A 20,183-nucleotide genomic window follows, 5' to 3' on the forward strand; every position below is an offset into this window, starting at 1 on the left:
ACACATTAGGAGTGCCGCAGCATGGCTGTGCTGGCAGGACAAGGGTCTGGGTGAAACAGAAAGTTCGCTAAAGCACAAGGCCAAGTGACACCCACGTTTTGGGTGTTAGGAAATCCAGGGACATAAAACCCAGCGTTTTGGGGGCACAGAGGTATAAGGCAGCCTGTAGGCTAGGATGAACACCACAAGGTTGGGCGAGCAGCAGGTACGGGTGCAGATCCAGACTGTCCTTGTGACAGACAGGGGATCTGCCTGGCTCTCGGAGCAGCTCTGCCCGGAGCTGGGGGACTGTGGGAGAGGATCCAACCATCTCTGTGAAATCAGCAGCTCGCCGTGATGCTCTGTAGCAATCTCCCTAGCTCCATCATGCTCGCTCCACGGCTTCCTCTCCACCGGCTCTGGCACACAAGGATTAAGACCAGTATATACTGGGACGCCAGTGAGGTGCATCTGTTGATCAGCAACAGTATTTGGTAAAGGAAATAAAGAAAAGGAACCCGTGCAGGCCTGCATAAACAGGAAAACCTTTAATGTGATAACCATTCAACAAACATTTATTCACTGAGCATCTCTTCTGAATAAGGCATACAAATTCCTATTATTTTTCTTCCTAAACATTTGTTTGAAACAAACCAAATGGGAAGCTTATGTAAGTTTATTTGCTTGGATGTACGGCAGTTAACTTTCAGATCCACCAGTGAAGCCCCTCACTGCGTTCCACAAAGGACAGATGGGACTCCACTAGCTAATCTCCTTCCAGGTGGTGCTGACGCGGCACATATTGGAATATTCCTCTCTGTGGGAAATAGAGACATACCTTCTACACTTTCCTCAACCTGCTATGACAACGTTCTTCACAGTCTTGGTTCTTCAAAGATTTGAAGTGAACTCCTCTCATGGAGAGTATATGCGAACCAGTAAACTCACAACTTCCACAGGATGCTCTTATTCAGTAGCTCTGGTTCTTGTCTCTGTAATGGCTGCCTACTGTGCAGAATGCTGGCCTCTGGGGTGCTCTGTGCGGGAGAGCTGTCTTCCAGGGACAGGAATGTCTCGGCTCCAACAGTTACATCTTCAAAAAGGCCACCTGGAGAAGGAAGAAAAACCCACGATGCTTCACTTATATAACATGATGAAATGGTTCAGTGCACGTCAAATCAGAATCAGGGAACTCTGGTCAATAGAGACGCATGCTGATCTACAAAAGAAAAATAACTCCTGGGTCCGGGGAGACACTGCCATTTTACAGCGGGAGCCAATTACTCCTTTTTAAATGAACCATGTAGTAATTAACATGATTCGCATGCACTTTAAAGAAAAAAATAAATAAGTTTTAATTGACACTGAAGCTGTACGGCCGTGAAGTAATCCAGTCCTCCTTCCCATTGTTTCAGACTGCCTTATTTTGGACTTTCCGTGAGCAGAAGTTTGAGTCCAGAAGATTCCCGCCAAGTCCAGCTCCTCACTGCCAGCCTCTCCCCAGGTCGTGTGAATGCTTTTAATCACATTCAGTTATATTTATTGGGCTTGTCGGTAGCAACTGATCTTAAAACTTAGTGTTTAAAAAAATTCAGGTCTACGTACAAAATCGTTTCAGATTATTTAATGAGGCCCAGATCAAATGCATCTATTTCCCCCAGGAGTTTTAAACAACAGAGAAACAAACACTAAAGTTGATCATAAAAGTTGAGTTCAGAAGTGATAAATAAATTGGGAACTGTCCCAGTATCAGGAAGAGCGCAGACTGCAGATTAGAGACAAAGATGGGGAAGTGTGGGAGGACTGGCAAAGTCATGCTTGGCCTTTTTTGGGGGAAAGAGTGAGCAACAGAACTAAAAAACATTCTACTCCCGGACAGTTGGTTCTTAAGTCCCCAAATGCAGTCAAAGGAGGCATGTATTTAATGATCCCTGTTAAGGGGAAAGGAAAAAGGAAGAGTCATGCAGGGCAGAAAGCATCGGCTTTCTGTTGAGTAATTCAGAAGGCTGTTACTCTTCATACAGAGCTGGTGAGAAAGGCCCCTGCTGCGTTTCCATATCAACTTCCTGCTGAGTTTTCTATATCAAGTTTTGCAATGAGAACACCAAAGTTGAAGGAGCAGGCAAAGAAGAAAGGTTAAGATTCCTAAACAAAATGTAAACACAGACAATTGATACAAATCTCAAGGGCTTACTGTGAGGATTAGATGAGATAATGGTTATGAAAATACATGTGTTCCTCTCCCTTGCCTTTCAGCTGATAACAGATATCAATCAGGAGCCCATGAATACTCCAGAGGAGATGGGGCTGTTCAAGAGAGAACAGTGGGGCCCCTTAGGGGATGACCATGGAATTACAGGGGAAAGGTTATCAGTCTGGCTTCTGGATCACTGTAGATAGTGTCTCTGTCAGGTGATACTCTGCTTCTGTAAGAACAGTTTATGGGGAAGACCTTCCAAAGACAATGCCACTGTTAATATTGAGAAATAGGAAAACCAGTTGTCTCCTTTTTAATTCGGAAAATTGCTATGTCGTGGAGTATTCCAACCAGAAACCACTCAGAATAATACCACTGATAAACATCACCATAAAAGTGGTTAATAACTTTACCCCTGGAATCACACAGACAGACCAGCGGTTCTCAACTTGGGGTGATTTTACCCACCAGGGGACATTTGGCAGTGTCTGCAGACGTTTCGGTTATCATAAATTGGGGGACGCTATTGGCATCTAGGGAGTAGAGGCCAGGGGTATTGTTAAACGTGTTATAATGCACAGGACAGCCCTCCACAAGAAAGAATTATCAGCCCTAAAATGTCAATAGTGCTGATGCTGAAAAATACCAACATTATAGACATAAGCGCTTAAAGCTAGATCTCTATTCACCAGCTGTGTGACCTTCAACAATCTTGTTAGCAGCCTCCCTCAGCCTTTCCTCATCTGCAAAACGGGAATTATAACTGGACCTATCTGAAACTTGTACAACACTTCATAGTTTATGAAGCCTATTTGGACTGCTTTCATCCTGAGTATAACCTGTGATTTACATAAAGCAAATGAAGAAACAGAAGCTCAGAAAAATTAAGTGACTTGCTCAGGATACAAAGCTATTAAGTGGCAATAATGGGCTCAGGAAGAAATTTTGATTCCTAACCCGTGCTTTTCCCACTAGAAGTTTTCGGACGAATGAGGTAAACTGCAGAGGTTTGGGGACTTTTAATCTTCATGATTGCCTCAAATATCAAAGATTTATTTTCTTTTGCATGCCTGTGAATATGAACTCAGGATGGAACTATTACACAAGAGACTGAGCTGATTAAATAATGCAAAATGGAGCCCCCTCCCCCCGCACCAAGAAGGGAAAACTTTAGAATTTGACCCAATATGTCTTTTCAGGTCTAGTTTTCATAATTCTGCCTGCCAAGTACATAATGTATTTTGCAGTTCTTAATAACAAAAAACTGCAATCATCCTTGGGAACAGGTACTGTACAATGCATTTTAGCTTCTTTTTATTTAAAACACTGCGAGTTAATATATTTCAGCATTTCTAACGCTGATTTTGTGTTCTCTAGCTTTTATCGATGACAGCAAAAACTGTTTGCCCTAACTGCCATTTATTCTGAGGATAATTTTGTTTCATTACACTAAGAAAACTCTCTGTATTTCATCTTTTTAGTTTGATTCTCAAAAGTAAAAGTTTTAAGGCTTTTCAGAGTACATGAGCACAGCCACAGCTTGAGGCTCCATTGATACATTTCTGGAACATATAGTTACAAAAGTATATATTATTATTTAAAAACAACAGAAATGGGACTCTTTCCTATTGGCTGTAAGGTTTGAGTCTCCCTATTCTGTGCACTTGAATTTGGACAGTTGGGAATAGCAAGAGGGCGAGGAGGTAAAGATGTCTAAAAATAATGTCTCTGCTTTGAGTCATCACCTAAAAACAATCTTCTTAAACCACAACAAACAGGGCTAGGCTGATGTGATAGCTGACCAAATTTCAGTTTAAAATGCTTTAATACATTTACAGAATATGTTAAACACTTTTTAATGTTCTTTTATCTTAGTTAACAAATTTATATTATTAAATTCAATTCCTCACCATAGATTTGAAATTTCAATCAATAAAAAAATATGCTGTCAAGGCAGGCTGCACAAGATTAACATTAAAAGAAAAGGCTATCTAAGTGCTTTGGGGTTGCTAAACAAGACAGATAAAACAGTAAAATACTGGAAAATGTGAATTTCATAGCAACTGCAAGGTTTAGAAGAAACTCTTTAGAATAAGCATAGCCACACACAAATGTTCTTTAAAGAGTATTGTAGGTATTAAACATATAAAACCATGCCTTAAATATGTATTTTTGTTTAGGTATGGCTCATGTTCAAAGTTATGTTCTGAAATAGAATGTTTTATGACACGGAAAAGAGTTTATACTTTATATTATAAAACAGTTTCGAAAATCAAATTTCATTTACAAAACAAAAAATATAAATGTAAATATAAAAATAATTTCAGAAAAATATCAGAAGTTTATACTTTATACTATACAACAGTTTCAAAAGTCAAATTTCATTTACAAAACAAAAAATATAAATATAAATATAAAAATAATTTCAGAAAATGACTCAAGCATTTATCAAATACATTTAACATCTTAAATAATATTAAGTGGGGCGCCTGGGTGGCCCGGTCAGTTAAGTGGCTGACTTCAGCTCAGATCATGATCTCACAGCTTGTGGGTTCGAGCCTGCATCGGGCTTTGCGCTGACAGCTCAGAGCCTGGAGCCTGTCTTCAGATTCTGTGTCTCCCTCTCTCTCGGTCCCTTTCCTGCTTATGCTGTCTTTCTCTCTCTCAAAAATAAATAAAACATAAAAAAAAGATTAAAGAAAAAAATAAAAAATAAATAAACATTAAAAAATAACAGTAACTAATTTTTACTAACTCACTAATTCAGCATTGATCAGGCCCATGTTGATAATACCTGGACTCATCTTTTTGAGTTGGATAAATAGTATAAGATTTCTCTCTCTGGGGTGGCAGCCTGGCTTCATTCATTCAATTCATTTAATCATTAGGTACTGTCTACACGCCAGTGACTGGCCCAGTCAGACCACACTGAGAAGGCATTCTCCCCCGGTGCTAAGAGGCTGGTGGGGGAGACAGCCATGGAATGAGATGATTCTAATAATATGGGATAAGTTTTGAGATGAATGCCTAACACCCGCTGGGAGAAAAATACCATTCTTGGGTTATGAAAGGAAGTAAGATTTCTGAGGCAGACCCTGAGAGAGGTCTTTATTACCCTAATTATGAATACTGTGTTGACAGGGGGAAGCAAAACCTGGCATGGCACAGAGTGGCAAACACTTCTTCCTGCTTAAGGATGGTGGCTTGCTAAATGAATGACTAGCAAACTGGAAGGATGCAACAAAAGACCAAAGAAACAATACAATAAGGAAGAAGATCCTCTCCCTCCAAGATGACAACAATTATGTGTATACTCAACAGCAGACCAAGACTCCAGACTAAGGGAACATCCATGCAGCCTTCCAACTCCTGACTTTCTGCATAAAATCCATAAGAGCTTGTAGAAAATAGGAAAGAAAGAGTAAGATGGATGTCTGTAACTTAATTTAAACCTTGGCCTTGTATTTTCTTTAAGCCATGGATGCACTATGATAATTTAAATATAAATAAAAAGCCTGCTGATTTTCATCTATGCAGGAACCAGTTAAGCTAAGATTGGCTGTTTCCCAGTGGACTTCTAGGTGGAAAGCCAGCAGTATGTCTCGTATCAGAAGAGAGAGATGTGTGGGGGAGAAACTAGGACTGATGTCCTTTCATCTGTACATAGAGCCGAAAACATGGACAAATTCAACGGTTACTAGATCTTGATCCTATTCACCAAAGCAAGTAAGTTCTAGACATAAAATTCTCCTCACTTCTTTTGGACCAAGGGGATGGTGGAGAATATTGTTGGCATTGGATGGTGCTACTGTAACACTATAGTGAACTAGTGGTTCTGATGCGATCACTGAAGCTTCCAGTTATATAAAGCAAATGAATAACTGTGCTAATGACAGCAAACCCATGGGGTGAACGTTTCTATGGCAGTAGTCTTTAGATGTTACATAAAAAATACTGCCTCAAGTCAAGACACATTTGTTAAAATCAATAATTCTGGGTGGGTGTTCAAATGCACAATATAAAAAAACAGTGCTACCACAATAAATACACCATCACTCATATATCAAAAGGTCTTTTTAACTTCTCAATCCTATGGAATATCTACAGGAGATAACTTGGCAGAAGAGAACCAGCGATACAACCACAGCCGTGGATGTGGTGTTGTGACAATCCCACTGCATTGTCCTGTTGGCGACAGGCCTCTTACCAAACAAGTTTATTCAGAAACAGTTGTCAGAGCTCAGAAACAAAGGAGTATTTTTCTCCAGTATCAATGAATTCAAATATTTAGTAGCAAAACTACTTTAATAAGTAATCTTTCAAGGCAGCTATGTTCATTCTTATCTATCTCTCTTAACATTGACATGAATGAGTGTTGAAGAAGATGACATACTTGGGATATCAGTACAATTAGAAATCCCAGGCAGGGACATGAACACACATGGGAAACAAAATACCCTTCTATAGCAGATGACTGGTTTCTGCCATCTAAACAGACTTATTTCAGTGATGTTTTTAAATTCCTATTTTACTTGTAAATATTAATTCTTCTAAGAGAGATACGACTAAGGCAGAAAGCTGCCTGATAAAACACTTTCTGACCCATTGTCAAGGATGGAGGAGAGGTTAGCCTGTGAGGTTAGCAGTGTGGATCCCACTGGCTAACAGTTGGAAAAGTGCCTACATTAAGTAGGCAGTGATGTGATGCTGTAATGAGTGGTCCTGGGGCCAGACCTATTCAGATGCAGGTGCGTGAGTGCAGAATTCTATCAAGTAGGAAGAAGGCACAAGGGTGATTTACCACACTTTTTTCAGGGAAAAGGCTAAGGAGGTTCACCGCTGCCTTTGCAAATGGTCCTAGACAATAGTATATCATACCTGAACAGCTTACTGTTGTTGGTTAGTATTCAATAAGTTCTTTACTGTAATTCTTAAAACTTAGAGCAATTGAGAGTTGTATTGCTCAGTTTTTTTTTTAATAACTGATTAATGATTATATGAATTACAGAAAAAATTAGGAAAATAAAATTTTTGTAACTCCACTATCAGCTATAACTACTAACACTTTAGATATAGCTCTCTAGACTTCTATTATCTATGCGTAACTGGACATTTTTATATATGCTGCTTTGTAATACATAGGTCCTTTTTAGCCTAATAATCTATTGTGGTGATCTTCCCATAACAATGATTATTTTTCTATGATATTTTTTTAATGGCTGCATTAATTCCACTATATATCTGTATCACTTTAAGAAAAAAAAGATAAATACAAAACATTTTACAAGAAAGCAAATTTGAGGGGTTTCTTTGGGGGTTAAGGGATGGTATTGACTATTGGGCCCAGAGGGTATTTTAGCATAATCTAGTCCAGTGATTCCTTAGGTGCTGTCTCTGGACAAGCTTGATCTGCATCACCAGGAAATTGTTAGGCTAATTCTTGTGCCCTATTCTACATCTGCTGAATCAGAAACTCTAGGGATGGAGCCCAGCAATTGGTGTCTAATAGTCCTCCAGATGACTCTACTCTATGTTAGAGTCTGAGAGCCACTAGTCTAATCCATTCATTTTACGCAGCCGAGCAAACTTAGAAAGGGACTTATTTATAGTGGCACAGCTAATAAGAAGAGGGACTCAAACACAAGTCTAAATCCTAATCCAGCATCTTCATTTCCAGACCAGTGCAAAAGGAAGACACTGGTTTAGGGGGTCCAAAAATCCTTATAAAACACATTTTTTCGGGGCGCCTGGGTGGCTCAGTCAGTTACGCATCCAACTTTTTGGCTCAGGTCATGGTCTAGAGTTTGTGGGTGTGAGCTCCATGTTGGGGTCTGTGCTGACAGATCAGAGCCTGGAGCTTGCTTCAGGCTCTGTGTCTCCCTCTCTCTCTGCCCCTCCCCCGCTCGTGCTCTGTCTCTCTTTCTCTCTCTCTCTCTCTCTCAAAAAAAAAAAAAAAAACGCTAAAGAAAAAAATACAAATAAACATAAAAAAATAAACATTAAAAATTTTTTTAAAATATTTTTTCTTCTAGAAGACAGTAAGACTGTCAAACAAGGAAGAAAGAAACAATGTCCAGTCCTATTTCCTGATATTGATAAAGGATATTGGGCCCAACATCTACAAAAGGAGAGCTGAGTGCTTTTTGTTAATTATCTAGAGATTGAAGGGGCCAAATATCTCAAACTGATCTACTGTGTAAAATTAGGCTGTTAAGAGTTAAGTAAATGATTTTGGGGTGAGGAGGGGCTGGAAAAGATAGCTCCTGATATGCCTTAATGTGGTTTTCTTTTCTAAATCTAGTTACCCCACGTGGGTCTCTACCAAAATTATTTGGTTAGTTCAGGTAAACAAAATTGTTCCAAATTTTCATTAAAAATAAAGACTATCATGACAGCACCAAAAAGCTGGCAAAGAAACAAAATCTTCCATATGCTGCTTGGGAGGTGGTGGATATAAAATGGTATGGGCATTCTAGAAAATGGCTTAGCAATTTCTTTGAAAAGCAAACATGTATTTACTATATGATCCAGCAACTGCTGTCTTAGACATTTAACCCAGAGAAATGAAAACTTTATGTTCACACAAAAAGCTGGACACAAATATTTATGGGAGCATTATTTTAATAGCCCCAAACTGGAATCAGACCAGGTGTATAGTTAAACCCACTGTGGTATACCAATATTGTAGAATACTACTCAGCAATAACAAGTAGCAAATTACACATACATGCAACTTGGAAGAATCTCCAGGGAATTATGCTGAGTTAAAAAAAGCCGACCTCAAAATGTATGAGAGTGAAATCATACGGTATTTGTCTTTCTCTGACTTATTTCATGTAGCATTATACTCTCCAGTTCCATCCATGTCATTACAAATGGCAAAATTTCATTCTTTTCTATGGCTGAATAATATTCCATTGTATATATACCACTTCTTCTTTATCCATTCATCAGTTGATGGACATTGGACTCTGTCTACAGTTTGGCTACTGTAAATAAGGCTGCTATAAAGACATGGGTGTATCCCTTTGAATTAGTGTTCTTGTAATCTTTGGGTAAATACCCAGTAGTGTGATTGCTGGATCATAAGACTGATTATAAAAAGTTCATAACTTTTTGAGGAGTCTCTATACTGTTTTCCACAGTGGCTGCACTAGTTTGCATTACCATGAACAGTACAAGAGGGTTCCCCTTTCTCCACACCCTTGCTAACACCTGTTGTTTCTTGTGTTGTTCATTTTAGCCAATCTGACAGGTGTGAGGTGATATCTCCTTGTAGTTTTGATTTGCATTTCTCTGATGAGAAGCGAGGCTGATTGGATGAATGTCTTTTTTTTAATTAAAATGTTTTAATATTTATTTAATTCTGAGAAAGAGAAAGACAGAGTGTGAGAAGGGGAGGGGCAGAGAGAGAGGAAGACACAGAATCTGAAGCAGGTTCCAGGCTCTGAGCTGTCAGCACAGAGCCCGACACACAGCTCAAACCCATGAACTGTGAGATCATGACCTGAGCTGAAGCCTGACGCTTAACCAACTGAGCCATCCAGATGCCACTGGATGGATGTCTTCTTTGGAGAGATGTCTGTTCATGTCTCCTGCCCATTTCTTAACTGAATTATTTGTTTTGGGTGTTGAGTTTTATAAGTCCTTTATACATTTTGGAAACTAACCCTTTATCAGATATGTCATTTGTTAATATCTTGTATTCCACAGGCTGCCTTTTAGTTTTGTTGTTTGTTTCCTTCACTGTGCAGAAGCTTTTTATTTTGATGTAGTCCCAGTAGTTTATTCCTGCTTTTGTTTCCCTTGCCTCAGGAGACATATGTAGAAAGAAGTTGCTACAGCTGATGTCAAAGAAGTTATTGCCTGTGTTCTCTTCTACGATTTTTATGGCTTCAGGTCACATGTAGACCTTTAATCCATTTTGAATTTATTTTTGTGTTTGGTGTAAAAGAGTGGTCCAGTTTCATTCTTTTGCATGTTGTTGTCCAGTTTTAACAACATCATTTGTTGAAGAGACTTTTTCCCATTAGATATTCTTTCCTGCTTTGTCAAACATTACTTGAACATGTAATTGTGGGTTTATTTCTGGATTTTCTATTCTGATCCATTGTATATAACATTTGGAAATGAGAAATTTTTACAAAGAGAGGACAGAGTAGTGGTTGCCAGGGGTTAGGGGTAGTGGTTGGGGAGAGATGGTGTGATTATAACAGGGCAACAGGATGGATCCTGGTTTAACTGCCAACGCAACTGCTCACTGTCTTGACAATGGTGTTGGAAACAAACATACAGTGATAAAATTGTGTGGTACTTCATACATGTGCACACACATACACAGAGGAATAAAATAAAACCAGGGAAATCTGAGTAAGATGGGAGGGACCATACCATGTCAATACCCTGGTTGTGACAATATACTACAGTTCTGAACAATGTTTCCTTTGGGGAACCTGGGTAAAGGACACAAGTAATCTTTTACATTATTTCTGATAACAACAAGTGAATGTACAACTATTTAAATAAAAATTTCAACAAAAAATAATGCTACAATTATTTTTCTATTTTTTTAATGTTTATTTATTTTTGAGAGAGAGAGAGACAGGAAGCACGAGTCAGGGAGGGGCAGAGAGTGAGAGGGACACACAGAATCCAAAGTAGGCTCCAGACTCCAAGCTGTCTGCACAAGCCTGATGCGGGGCTTGAACTCACAAACCTGAAGATCGTTATCTGAGCTGAAGTCAGACGCTTAACCCACTGAGCCATCCAGGTGCCCCAATAATGCTACAATTCTTGGCAAATGATCTTGTCTAGCTTACTTCAATCCAGTTACCTCTACATGTAGCTTGAGATACATTATTTAAAATCTTGCCCACATTGATGTTCTGGTCAATATATCACTGATATTTCATTTCCTCAGTGGAATGACCTGAGTAAGCTAGTAAGATAATTTTGGAATGAGTCCTGAAGCAGATGGCTACAGTGAGACAGAACACCATTATATTTAATGTGGTTGGGCTGACAGCCTGGCATTAAATGCTTAGGTTACACACAATAGCACCTTAAATCTTAGGTTGTATATGAACCACTTATTCTAAATAGTCCACTAAGCACATTCTTTTTTTGCTTTTTTATTGCCCTGGAGTAAATAATGAGGAAAGTATTCTGGCATTTTTTAAAATTCAAAATGTCATAGCAAAATTTCCAGGTACATAATAGGCACTCAATAAATATTTTTTTTCACACTGAATACATTAGACTTAAATTCTAATTTCACTTTTTTAAAACAATTTTTTAATGTTTATTTATTTTTGAGAGAGGGAGAGAGAGACAGAGCATGGGTGGGGGAGGGGCAGAGAGAGAGAGAGAGAGACAGAATCCAAAGCAGGCTCCAGGCTCTGAGCTGTCAGCACAGAGCCCGATGTGGGGCTCGAACCCACAAATCGCGAGATCATGACCTGAGCCCAAGTCAGACACTTAAGCGACTGAGCCAGGCAGGTGCCCCTCTAATTTTACTCTTAAAAGTAATATTACCTTAGAAAACATATGGAGAAAAAGGAAAAAAAATGTATTATAAAATCTAACATAATTATCACTTGGGCCTATTTCTATATAGTTTTAAGATACATTTTTATATCGATTATCATATGGGCATAATTTTTGATATCATCAACAGTTTTATATGTTGCTCAGTAAGTCTTTACTCATATTTTAATAGCTGTAAAATAGTCCATCTTAATTTAATCCATTACAAACTTAAGTTGTTCCCAGGTTTATTAAGATCATAAGCATCAATCATTTTCATGTTTATAGATTTTTTTCCATATTTTATAATATTCCCTTAGGGTTGAGTCTCAGGAATGGGATTACTAGATTGAAAGGTATAAATATTATTATAATTTGATGCATATTTTTTCCAGTGAGCTGTACCAACTGGCAATGCCATTAGCATTAGGTCTTTGTTTTTTAATCAGCACAAACTTAATTAAAAAAAAAAATAACAAGGGGGCGCCTGGGTGGCGCAGTCGGTTGAGCGTCCAACCTCAACCAGGTCACGATCTCGCGGTCCGTGAGTTTGAGCCCCGCGTCAGGCTCTGGGCTGATGGCTCGGAGCCTGGAGCCTGTTTCCGATTCTGTGTCTCCCTCTCTCTCTGCCCCTCCCCTGTTCATGCTCTGTCTCTCTCTGTCCCAAAAATAAATAAAAAACGTTGAAAAAAAATTAAAAAAAAATAACAATGCTTTTTGAATTTATTTACTTGCTATGAGTTTAAACATTCTCCCAAATGTTTATTTAATAATTTGTTTTTCTTGTAAATTGGTTAATTGTGAAACAAAAAACGGTATAACTGAGCTGCAATCTTGAAAGGATGCTGCGGCAGCAAGGATGGATGAGACAGAACAGAGAATCAGCGATGTAGAGGACAAACTTACAGAGAATAACAAAGCAGAAAAAAAGAGGGAGATTAAGGCAAAAGAGCACGATTTAAGAATTAGAGAAATCAGTGACTCATTAAAAATGAACAACATCAGAATAATAGGGGTCCCAGAAGAGGAAGAGAGAGAAATACAGGTAGAAGGGTTATGTGAGCAAATCATAATGGAAAACTTTCCTAACCTGGGGAAAGACAGAGACATCAAAATCCAGGAAGCACAGACGACCCCCATTAGATTCAACAAAAACCGAACATCAACAAGGTATATCACAGTCAAATTCACAAAATACTCAGGCAAGGAAAGAATCATGAAAGCAGGAAGGGAAAAAAAAGTCCCTAACCTACAAGGGAAGGCAGATCAGGTTTGCAAGCAGACCTATCCACAGAAACTTGGCAGGCCAGAAAGGAGTGGCGGGATATATTCAGTGTGCTGAATCAGAAAAATATGCAGCCAAGAATTCTTTACCCAGCAAGGCTGTCATTCAAAATAGAAGGAGGGATAAAAAGTTTCCCAAACAAACACAAATTAAAGGAGTTTGTGACCACTAAACCAGCCCTGCAAGAAATTTTAAGGGAGACTTTTTAAGGGAGAAAAGATGAAAATATATAAATAAAAATAAATAAATACCAAAAGCAACAAAAGATTAGGAAGGACCAGAAACGCCAACTCTACAAGCATCATAATGGCAATAAATGCATATCTTTCAGTACTCGCTCTAAACGTCAATGGACTCAATGTTCCAATCAAAAGACACAGGGTAACAATGGATAAGAACACAAGATTCATTTATATGCTGTTTACAAGAGACACACTTTAGACCTAAAGACAGCTTTACACTGAAAGTAAGGGGATGGAGAACCGCTATCATGCTAATGGTCAACAAAAGAAGGTTGGAGTAGCCATACTTATATCAGACAATCTAGACTTTAAAATAAAGACTATATCAAGAGATGCAGAAGGGCATTATATCATAATCAAGGGGTCTATCCACCAAGAAAACCTAACAATTGTAAACGTTTATGCACCGAATGTGACAGCACCCAAATATATAAATCAATTAATCACAAACAAAGAAACTCATCGATAGTAATACCATAATAGTAGGAGACTTCAACACCCCACTCACAGCAATGGACAGATCATCTAATCAAAAAATCAACAAGGAAACAATGGCTTTGAATTACATACTGGACCAGATGGACTTAACAGATATATTCAGAACATTTTACCCTAAAGCAGCAGAATATACATTCTTCTCCAGTGCACATGGAACGTTCTCCAGAATAGACCATATACTGGGACAAAATCAGCCCTAAGTAAGTACAAAAAGATCAAGATCAGAACGCGCATATTTTCAGACCACAACACTATGAAACTCGAAATCAACAAGAAAAAATTTGGAAAGGTAACATATACTTGGAGACTAAAGAACATCCTACTAAAGAATGAATGGGCTAACCAAGAAGTTAAAGAGGAAATTAAAAAGTTCATGGAACCCAATGAAATTGATAACACCACAACCCAAAACCTTTGGGATGCAGCAAAGGCAGTCATAAGAGGAAAGTATATAGCAATCCAGGCCTTCCTAAAGAAGGAAGAAATATCTCAGATACACAACCTAACCTTATGCCTTAAGGAGCTGGAAAACGAACAGCAAATAAAACCCAAAACCAGCAGAAGACAGGAAATAATAAAGATTAGAGCAGAAATTAATGCTATTGAAACCAAAAAAAACCAGTAGAACAGATCAATGAGACCAGAAGCTGGTTCTTTGAAAGAATTAACAAAATTGATAAACCACTAGCCAGTTTGATCAAGAAGAAAAAGGACTCAAATAAAATCAAGAATGAAAGAGGAGAGATCATAACCAACACAACCGAAATAAAAATAATAAGAGAATATTATGAGCAATTATATGCCAATAAAATGGGTAATCTGGAAGAAATGGACAAATTCCTAGAAACATATACACTACCAAAATTGAAACAGTAAGAAATAGAAAATTTGAAAAGACCCATAACCAGTAAGGAAATCAAATTAGTAATCAAAAATCTCCCAAAAACCAAGAGTCCAGGGCCAGATGGTTTTCCAGGGGAATTATACCAAACATTTAAGGAAGAGTTAACACCTATTGTCTTGAAACTGTTCCAAAAAATAGAAATGGAAGGAAAACATCCAAACTTTTTCTATGAAGCCAGCATTACCTTGATTCCAAAACCAGACAAAGACTCCACTAAAAAGGAGAACTACAGACCCATTTCCCTGATGAACATGAATGCAAAAATCCTCAACAAGATATTAGCCAACCGGATCCAAAAATACATTAAAAAATTATTCACCACAACTAAGTGGGATTTACACCTGGGATGCAGGGCTGGTTCAGTATCTGCAAAACAACATGATTCATCAAATCAATAAAAGAAAGGACAAGAACCATATGATCCTCTCAATAGACGCAGAGAAAGCATTTGACAAAATACAGCATCTTTTCTTGATAAAAACCCTGAAGAATGTAGGGATAGAAGGAGCAAACTCGAGATCATAAAAGCCATACATGAACGACCCAATGCTAATATCATCCTCAATGAGGAAAAACTGAGAGCTTTCCCCCTAAGGTCAGGAACAAGACAGGGATGTCCACTCTCACCACTGTTATTCAACATAGTATTGGAAGTCTTAGCCTCTGCAATAAGACAACACAAAGAAATAAAAGGCATCCAAACTGGCCAAGAAGAGGTCAAACTTTCACTCTTTGCAGATGACATGATACTCTACATGGAAAACCCAAAAGATTCCACCAAAAAACTGCTAGAATTGATTCATGAATTCAGCAAAGTTGCAGGATATAAAATCAACGCACAGAAATTGGTTGCATTCCTATACACCAACGATGAAGTGACAGAAAGAGAAATCAAGGAATCGATCCCATTTACAGTTGCACCAAAAACCATAAAATACCTAGGAATAAATCTAACCAAAGAGGTGAAAAATCTATACACTGAAAACTATAGAGAGCTGATGAAAGAAATTGAAGAAGACACCAAAAGATGGAAAAAGATTCCATGCTCCTGGATAGGAAGAACAAATATTGTTAAAATGTCGATACTACCCAAAGCAATCTACATATTCAATGTAATCCCTATCAAAGTAACACCAGAATTCTTCAGAGTTAGAACAAAAAATTGTAAAATTTGTATGGAACCAAAAAAGACCCCAAATAGCCAAAGTGATCTTGAAAAAGAAAACCAAATCAGGAAGCATCACAATCCCAGACTTCAAGCTATACTACAAAGCTGTAATCATCAAAACAGTATGGTACTGGCACAAGAACAGACACTCAGATCAATGGAACAGAATAGAGAACCCAGAAATGGACTCACAAACATATGGCCAACTAATCTTTGACAAAGCAGGAAAGAATATCCAATGGAATAAAGACAGTCTCCTCAGCAAGTGGTGCTGGGAAAACTGGACAGCGACATGCAGAAGAATGAACCTGGACCAGTTTCTTACACCATACACAAAAATAAACTCAAAATGAAGACCTCAATGTAAGACAGGAAGCCATCAAAATCCTCGAGGAGAAAGCAGGCAAAAACCTCTTTGACCTTGTCCACAGCAACTTCTTACTCAACATGTCTCCAGAGGCAAGGGAAACAAAAGCAAAAATGAACTACTGGGACCTCATCAAAATAAAAAGCTTCTGCACAGCGAAGGAAACAATCAGCAAAACTAAAAGGCAACCGACAGAATGGGAGAAGATATTTGCAAATGACATATCAGATAAAGGGTTAGTATCCAAAATCTATAAAGAACTTATCAAACTCAACGCCCAAAAAACAAACAATCCAGTGAAGCAATGGGCAAAAGACATGAACAGACTTTTCCAAGGAAGACATCCAGATGGCCAACCGACACATGAAAGAATACTCCACATCACTCATCATCAGGGAAATACAAATCAAAACCACAATGAGATACCACCTTACACCTGTCAAAATGGGTAACATTAACAACTCAGGCAACAACAGATGTTGGCGAGGATGCGGAGAAAGAGGATCTCTTTTGCATTGTTGGTGGCAATGCAAGCTGGTGTAGCCACTCTGGAAAACAGTATGGAGGTTCAAAAAACTAAAAATAGAACTACCCTATGACCCAGCAATTGCACTACTAGGCATTTATCCATGGGATACAGGTGTGCTGTTTCAAAGGGACACATGCACCCCCATGTTTATAGCAGCACTATCAACAATAGCCAAAGGATGGAAAGAGCCCAAATGTCCATCAATGGATGAATGGATAAAGAAGATGTGGTATATATATATATATATATATATATATATATATACACACACACACACACAATGGAGTATTACTCAGCAATCAAAAAGAATGAAATCTTGCCATTTGCAACTATGTGGATGGAACTAGAGGGTATTATGCTAAATGAAATTAGTCAGTCAGAGAAAGACAAAAATCATATGACTTCACTAATATGAGGACTTTAAGAGACAAAACAGATGAACATAAGGGAAGGGAAACAAAAATAATACAAAAACAGGGAGGGGGACAAAACAGAAGACACTCATATGTGGAGAACAAACTGAGAGTTACTAGAAGGGTTGTGGGAGGGGGGATGGACTAAATGGGTAAGGGGCATTAAGGAATCTACTCCTGAAATCATTGTTTCACTATATGCTAACTAATTTGGATGTAAATTTGAAAAATAAAACAAATAAAATAAATAACAATGCTTTTTGAATTTATTTACTTGCTATGAGTTTAAACATTCTCCCAAATGTTTGTTTAATAATTTGTTTTTCTTGTAAATTGGTTAATTGTGAATTCACGTCCTTTTTCTTTACCTACCCATAGGGGGTTTAATTTTTTTAATATTTTATAAAAGTTCTTTAGTAAATGTTAATATGTTTTTGATGCAGTGAAGAAATTAAGTGCAAGGCACAGTCTCATCTCGCTAAATCCTTAAAAAAAAACTTGAATTAAATATCTAATTTAATTGCCCCCAAATTATAAAAGAGGAACCAAGATTCCAAGAAGGTAAGTAAATTCTGCTCACTACTATAAGCCAGGAATAACACTGGATTTGCAACCAGGTCTCTGTTTCTGAGCCTAGTATTCACTCCATCATAAAAGCTCCCTTCTACCTAATTATGGCGAGAGATAATTGCTATAGTAACTTTAGTTGAAAAAAGAATCCATAACATTCTAATTTTAAACCAGATTTAGTAGCAGTTAAAATGATGCAGGTACTCTATTTTTTGAGAAGAAAGTAGATTACTTTTTTTGGATTAGATGTAAACAAGACAAAGAAAAGCCAGGATGCACAATAAAGCCCTTCTTGTATAGAGAAAATAATTCTTTGATTAGAAGGGAACGTGTCTGGCAAATGAGGAGAGCCAACAGGATGGATGAGAAATTGGCATAAAATCTCGGAAAGGAATTTTTGTCTGTAAGTTTAAAAAGTAGGATGAATTATACTGGCATAGTTTAGGCAGTTCAGTAAAAAGGATTATAACTTGGAATAATCAAGTAACAGTTAAGGACTGGCAAGTAAGAGGATCAAATTATAACCAGATGTTTATTTTCTTTAGCCATTTACTACTTAGGCATTACTTTGAAAATATAATATTTAAAGGCACATAAATCTTTAAAAAGGAAAACATAGTAACATATCCATTTTTAAATAAACATCATTTATTTCTTAAGCCTGTTATTTGGAGTTGCTAGGAATAAACAGGGATCATAAAACTGGTAATCTATTTATTTTAAAGAACGGGTGGAGAATGGCTTATGAGGATTTTAGAATTACAAAATGAAACGAAAGTAAACTCTGGTACTGACACAGGGGAACACTGAGGAGGACAATGCTATGTGATATTTCACTACAAGTTTCACCTTTTTTCACTTTAGGTCACATGCAAAACAAAGAGGGGCTCTTTTACATGGGACTGCTCATGGAGCTTCTCCAAGTCAACAACAGCTTAGGGTCTGGTGCTAGGAAAGGGTAGGTAGAGATCAAGGTTCAGAGTGGTAAGTTTTGTACCCATCATTTAAGCTCCAGGAGAAGCCAGAACAATCAGAGAGGTACTCGGAAGGTACAAAAGGGTGAACTCTAAGTGATATGGAAAGACTGCACAAAGCCGGAGACAGAGTATATGAAACAGAGAAATGAAAAAACAGATTAGCGTGAGAAGGCAGCACTCTGTACACAGCTAGAAGCTGTAGGAGACCAGAGATCCAGACTCTGGACTGAGGGAAAGAGGAGACGAAACCTGCCCCTTCTCCCTTCCTGCCCTCTGAGCTGAATGACCACTCAGAGCCTCAGCTCCCTCTGGGTCTGCCCACTGATGGCTGTAGGAATTAGTGATAAAGTAAATAGCCTGGCAGGCACTGGAACAGATGACTCCCTCAATAAATGAATACAGATAATTATCATTACTCTACCTAAATGTTTTATGTATTTTACTATTAAAAAATGTTTATTTAGTTATTTTGAGAAAGAACGAGCAGGGAAGGGGCAGAGAGAGGAGGAGAGAAAGAATTTCCAAGCAGACTCCATACTGTCAGCAGGAAGACTGGCGTGGGGCTCGAACTCACAAACTGTGAGATCATGACTTGAGCCATAAGCAACTGAGCCACCCAGGTGTCCCTTATAAGGTATTTTAAATATTGCTTCAGATGCATTTTTTTCTGTCTGCTATTCATGAATGAATCTATGTTTCTTTAATTATTTTGAAAGAGTACAAATTATATACAAATTATATACAAAATTATATATATAAAATAACCAAAGTTTAAATGAGCTTTTTTTTTTTTTTTGGCTTATACTACCTTAAGTAACAATGACAGTTACCAGCGACCAGTGACAGTTACCAAAATTGCAGATATTAAAGAAAACACTGCCACCCTATAGTGTTTGCAAATAAAGAAGGTAGATGTAAGATGTAAAGAATGTAGCGCAAAATATCACCTGCTACTTAAAAAATAACTCCAAGCTCAGGTGCCACTGATAGTATTGTGTAGGGGTTCTCTGAAGGTGTGTAATAGGTAGCATTCCTAGGGGTTCAAACCAGCACATCCTTTGTTACTAACATAATCTACTCATTAAAAACTCAGCTCTGAATCCAGGATGACTGACTACACTGTGAGTCTTTACTACATGAAATTATTTGGCTGAATTTATCAGGCCCCTACCAAATACAGTAAAACCTTGGTTTGTGAGCATAATTCATTGTGGAAATATGCTCATAATCCAAAGCACTTGTATATCAAAGTGAATTTCAAGAACCATTGTCTCAGTTGTGATCTTGTGATATTTGGTGTCATGTACTACTTGTATTACAAGGCATCGCTTGTTTATCAAGTTAAAATTTATTAGAAATGTTTGGGGGCGCCTGGGTGGCTTAGTCGGTTAAGTGTCCAACTTTGGCTCAGGTCATGATCTCACAGTCCGTGAGTTCGAGCCCCACGTCGGGCTCTGTACTGACAGCTCAGAGCCTGGAGCCTGTTTCAGATTCTGTGTCTCCCTCTCTCTCTGCCTCTCCACTGTTCA

The 20,183-nt window shown here is 38.1% G+C and overlaps 1 protein-coding gene across 4 annotated transcripts in view; it reads right to left on the minus strand.

Annotated features, from left to right (window-relative positions):
* UBE3D (ubiquitin protein ligase E3D) overlaps nt 1–20,183 on the minus strand; it is a 240,077-nt gene that overhangs the window by 83,134 nt on the left and 136,760 nt on the right. For 3 of the 4 annotated variants that reach the window (XR_015251364.1, XM_086707326.1, XM_086707325.1), the window contains one exon: nt 509–1,087. The exons of the other annotated variant lie outside the window; for it this stretch is intronic. Coding sequence is in view for 2 of the 3 variants with exons in the window: in XM_086707325.1 (XP_086563451.1) it covers nt 1,067–1,087 (21 nt within the window). In the remaining variant the exon portion in view is untranslated. Of the gene's footprint in view, nt 1–508; nt 1,088–20,183 lie in introns of those variants that run through there. 4 annotated transcript variants of the gene reach the window in all.

Source organism: Puma concolor, chromosome B2, assembly GCF_028749965.1.
Source record: "Puma concolor isolate L17-30 chromosome B2, mPumCon1.1.hap2, whole genome shotgun sequence".
NCBI lineage: Eukaryota > Metazoa > Chordata > Mammalia > Carnivora > Felidae > Puma > Puma concolor.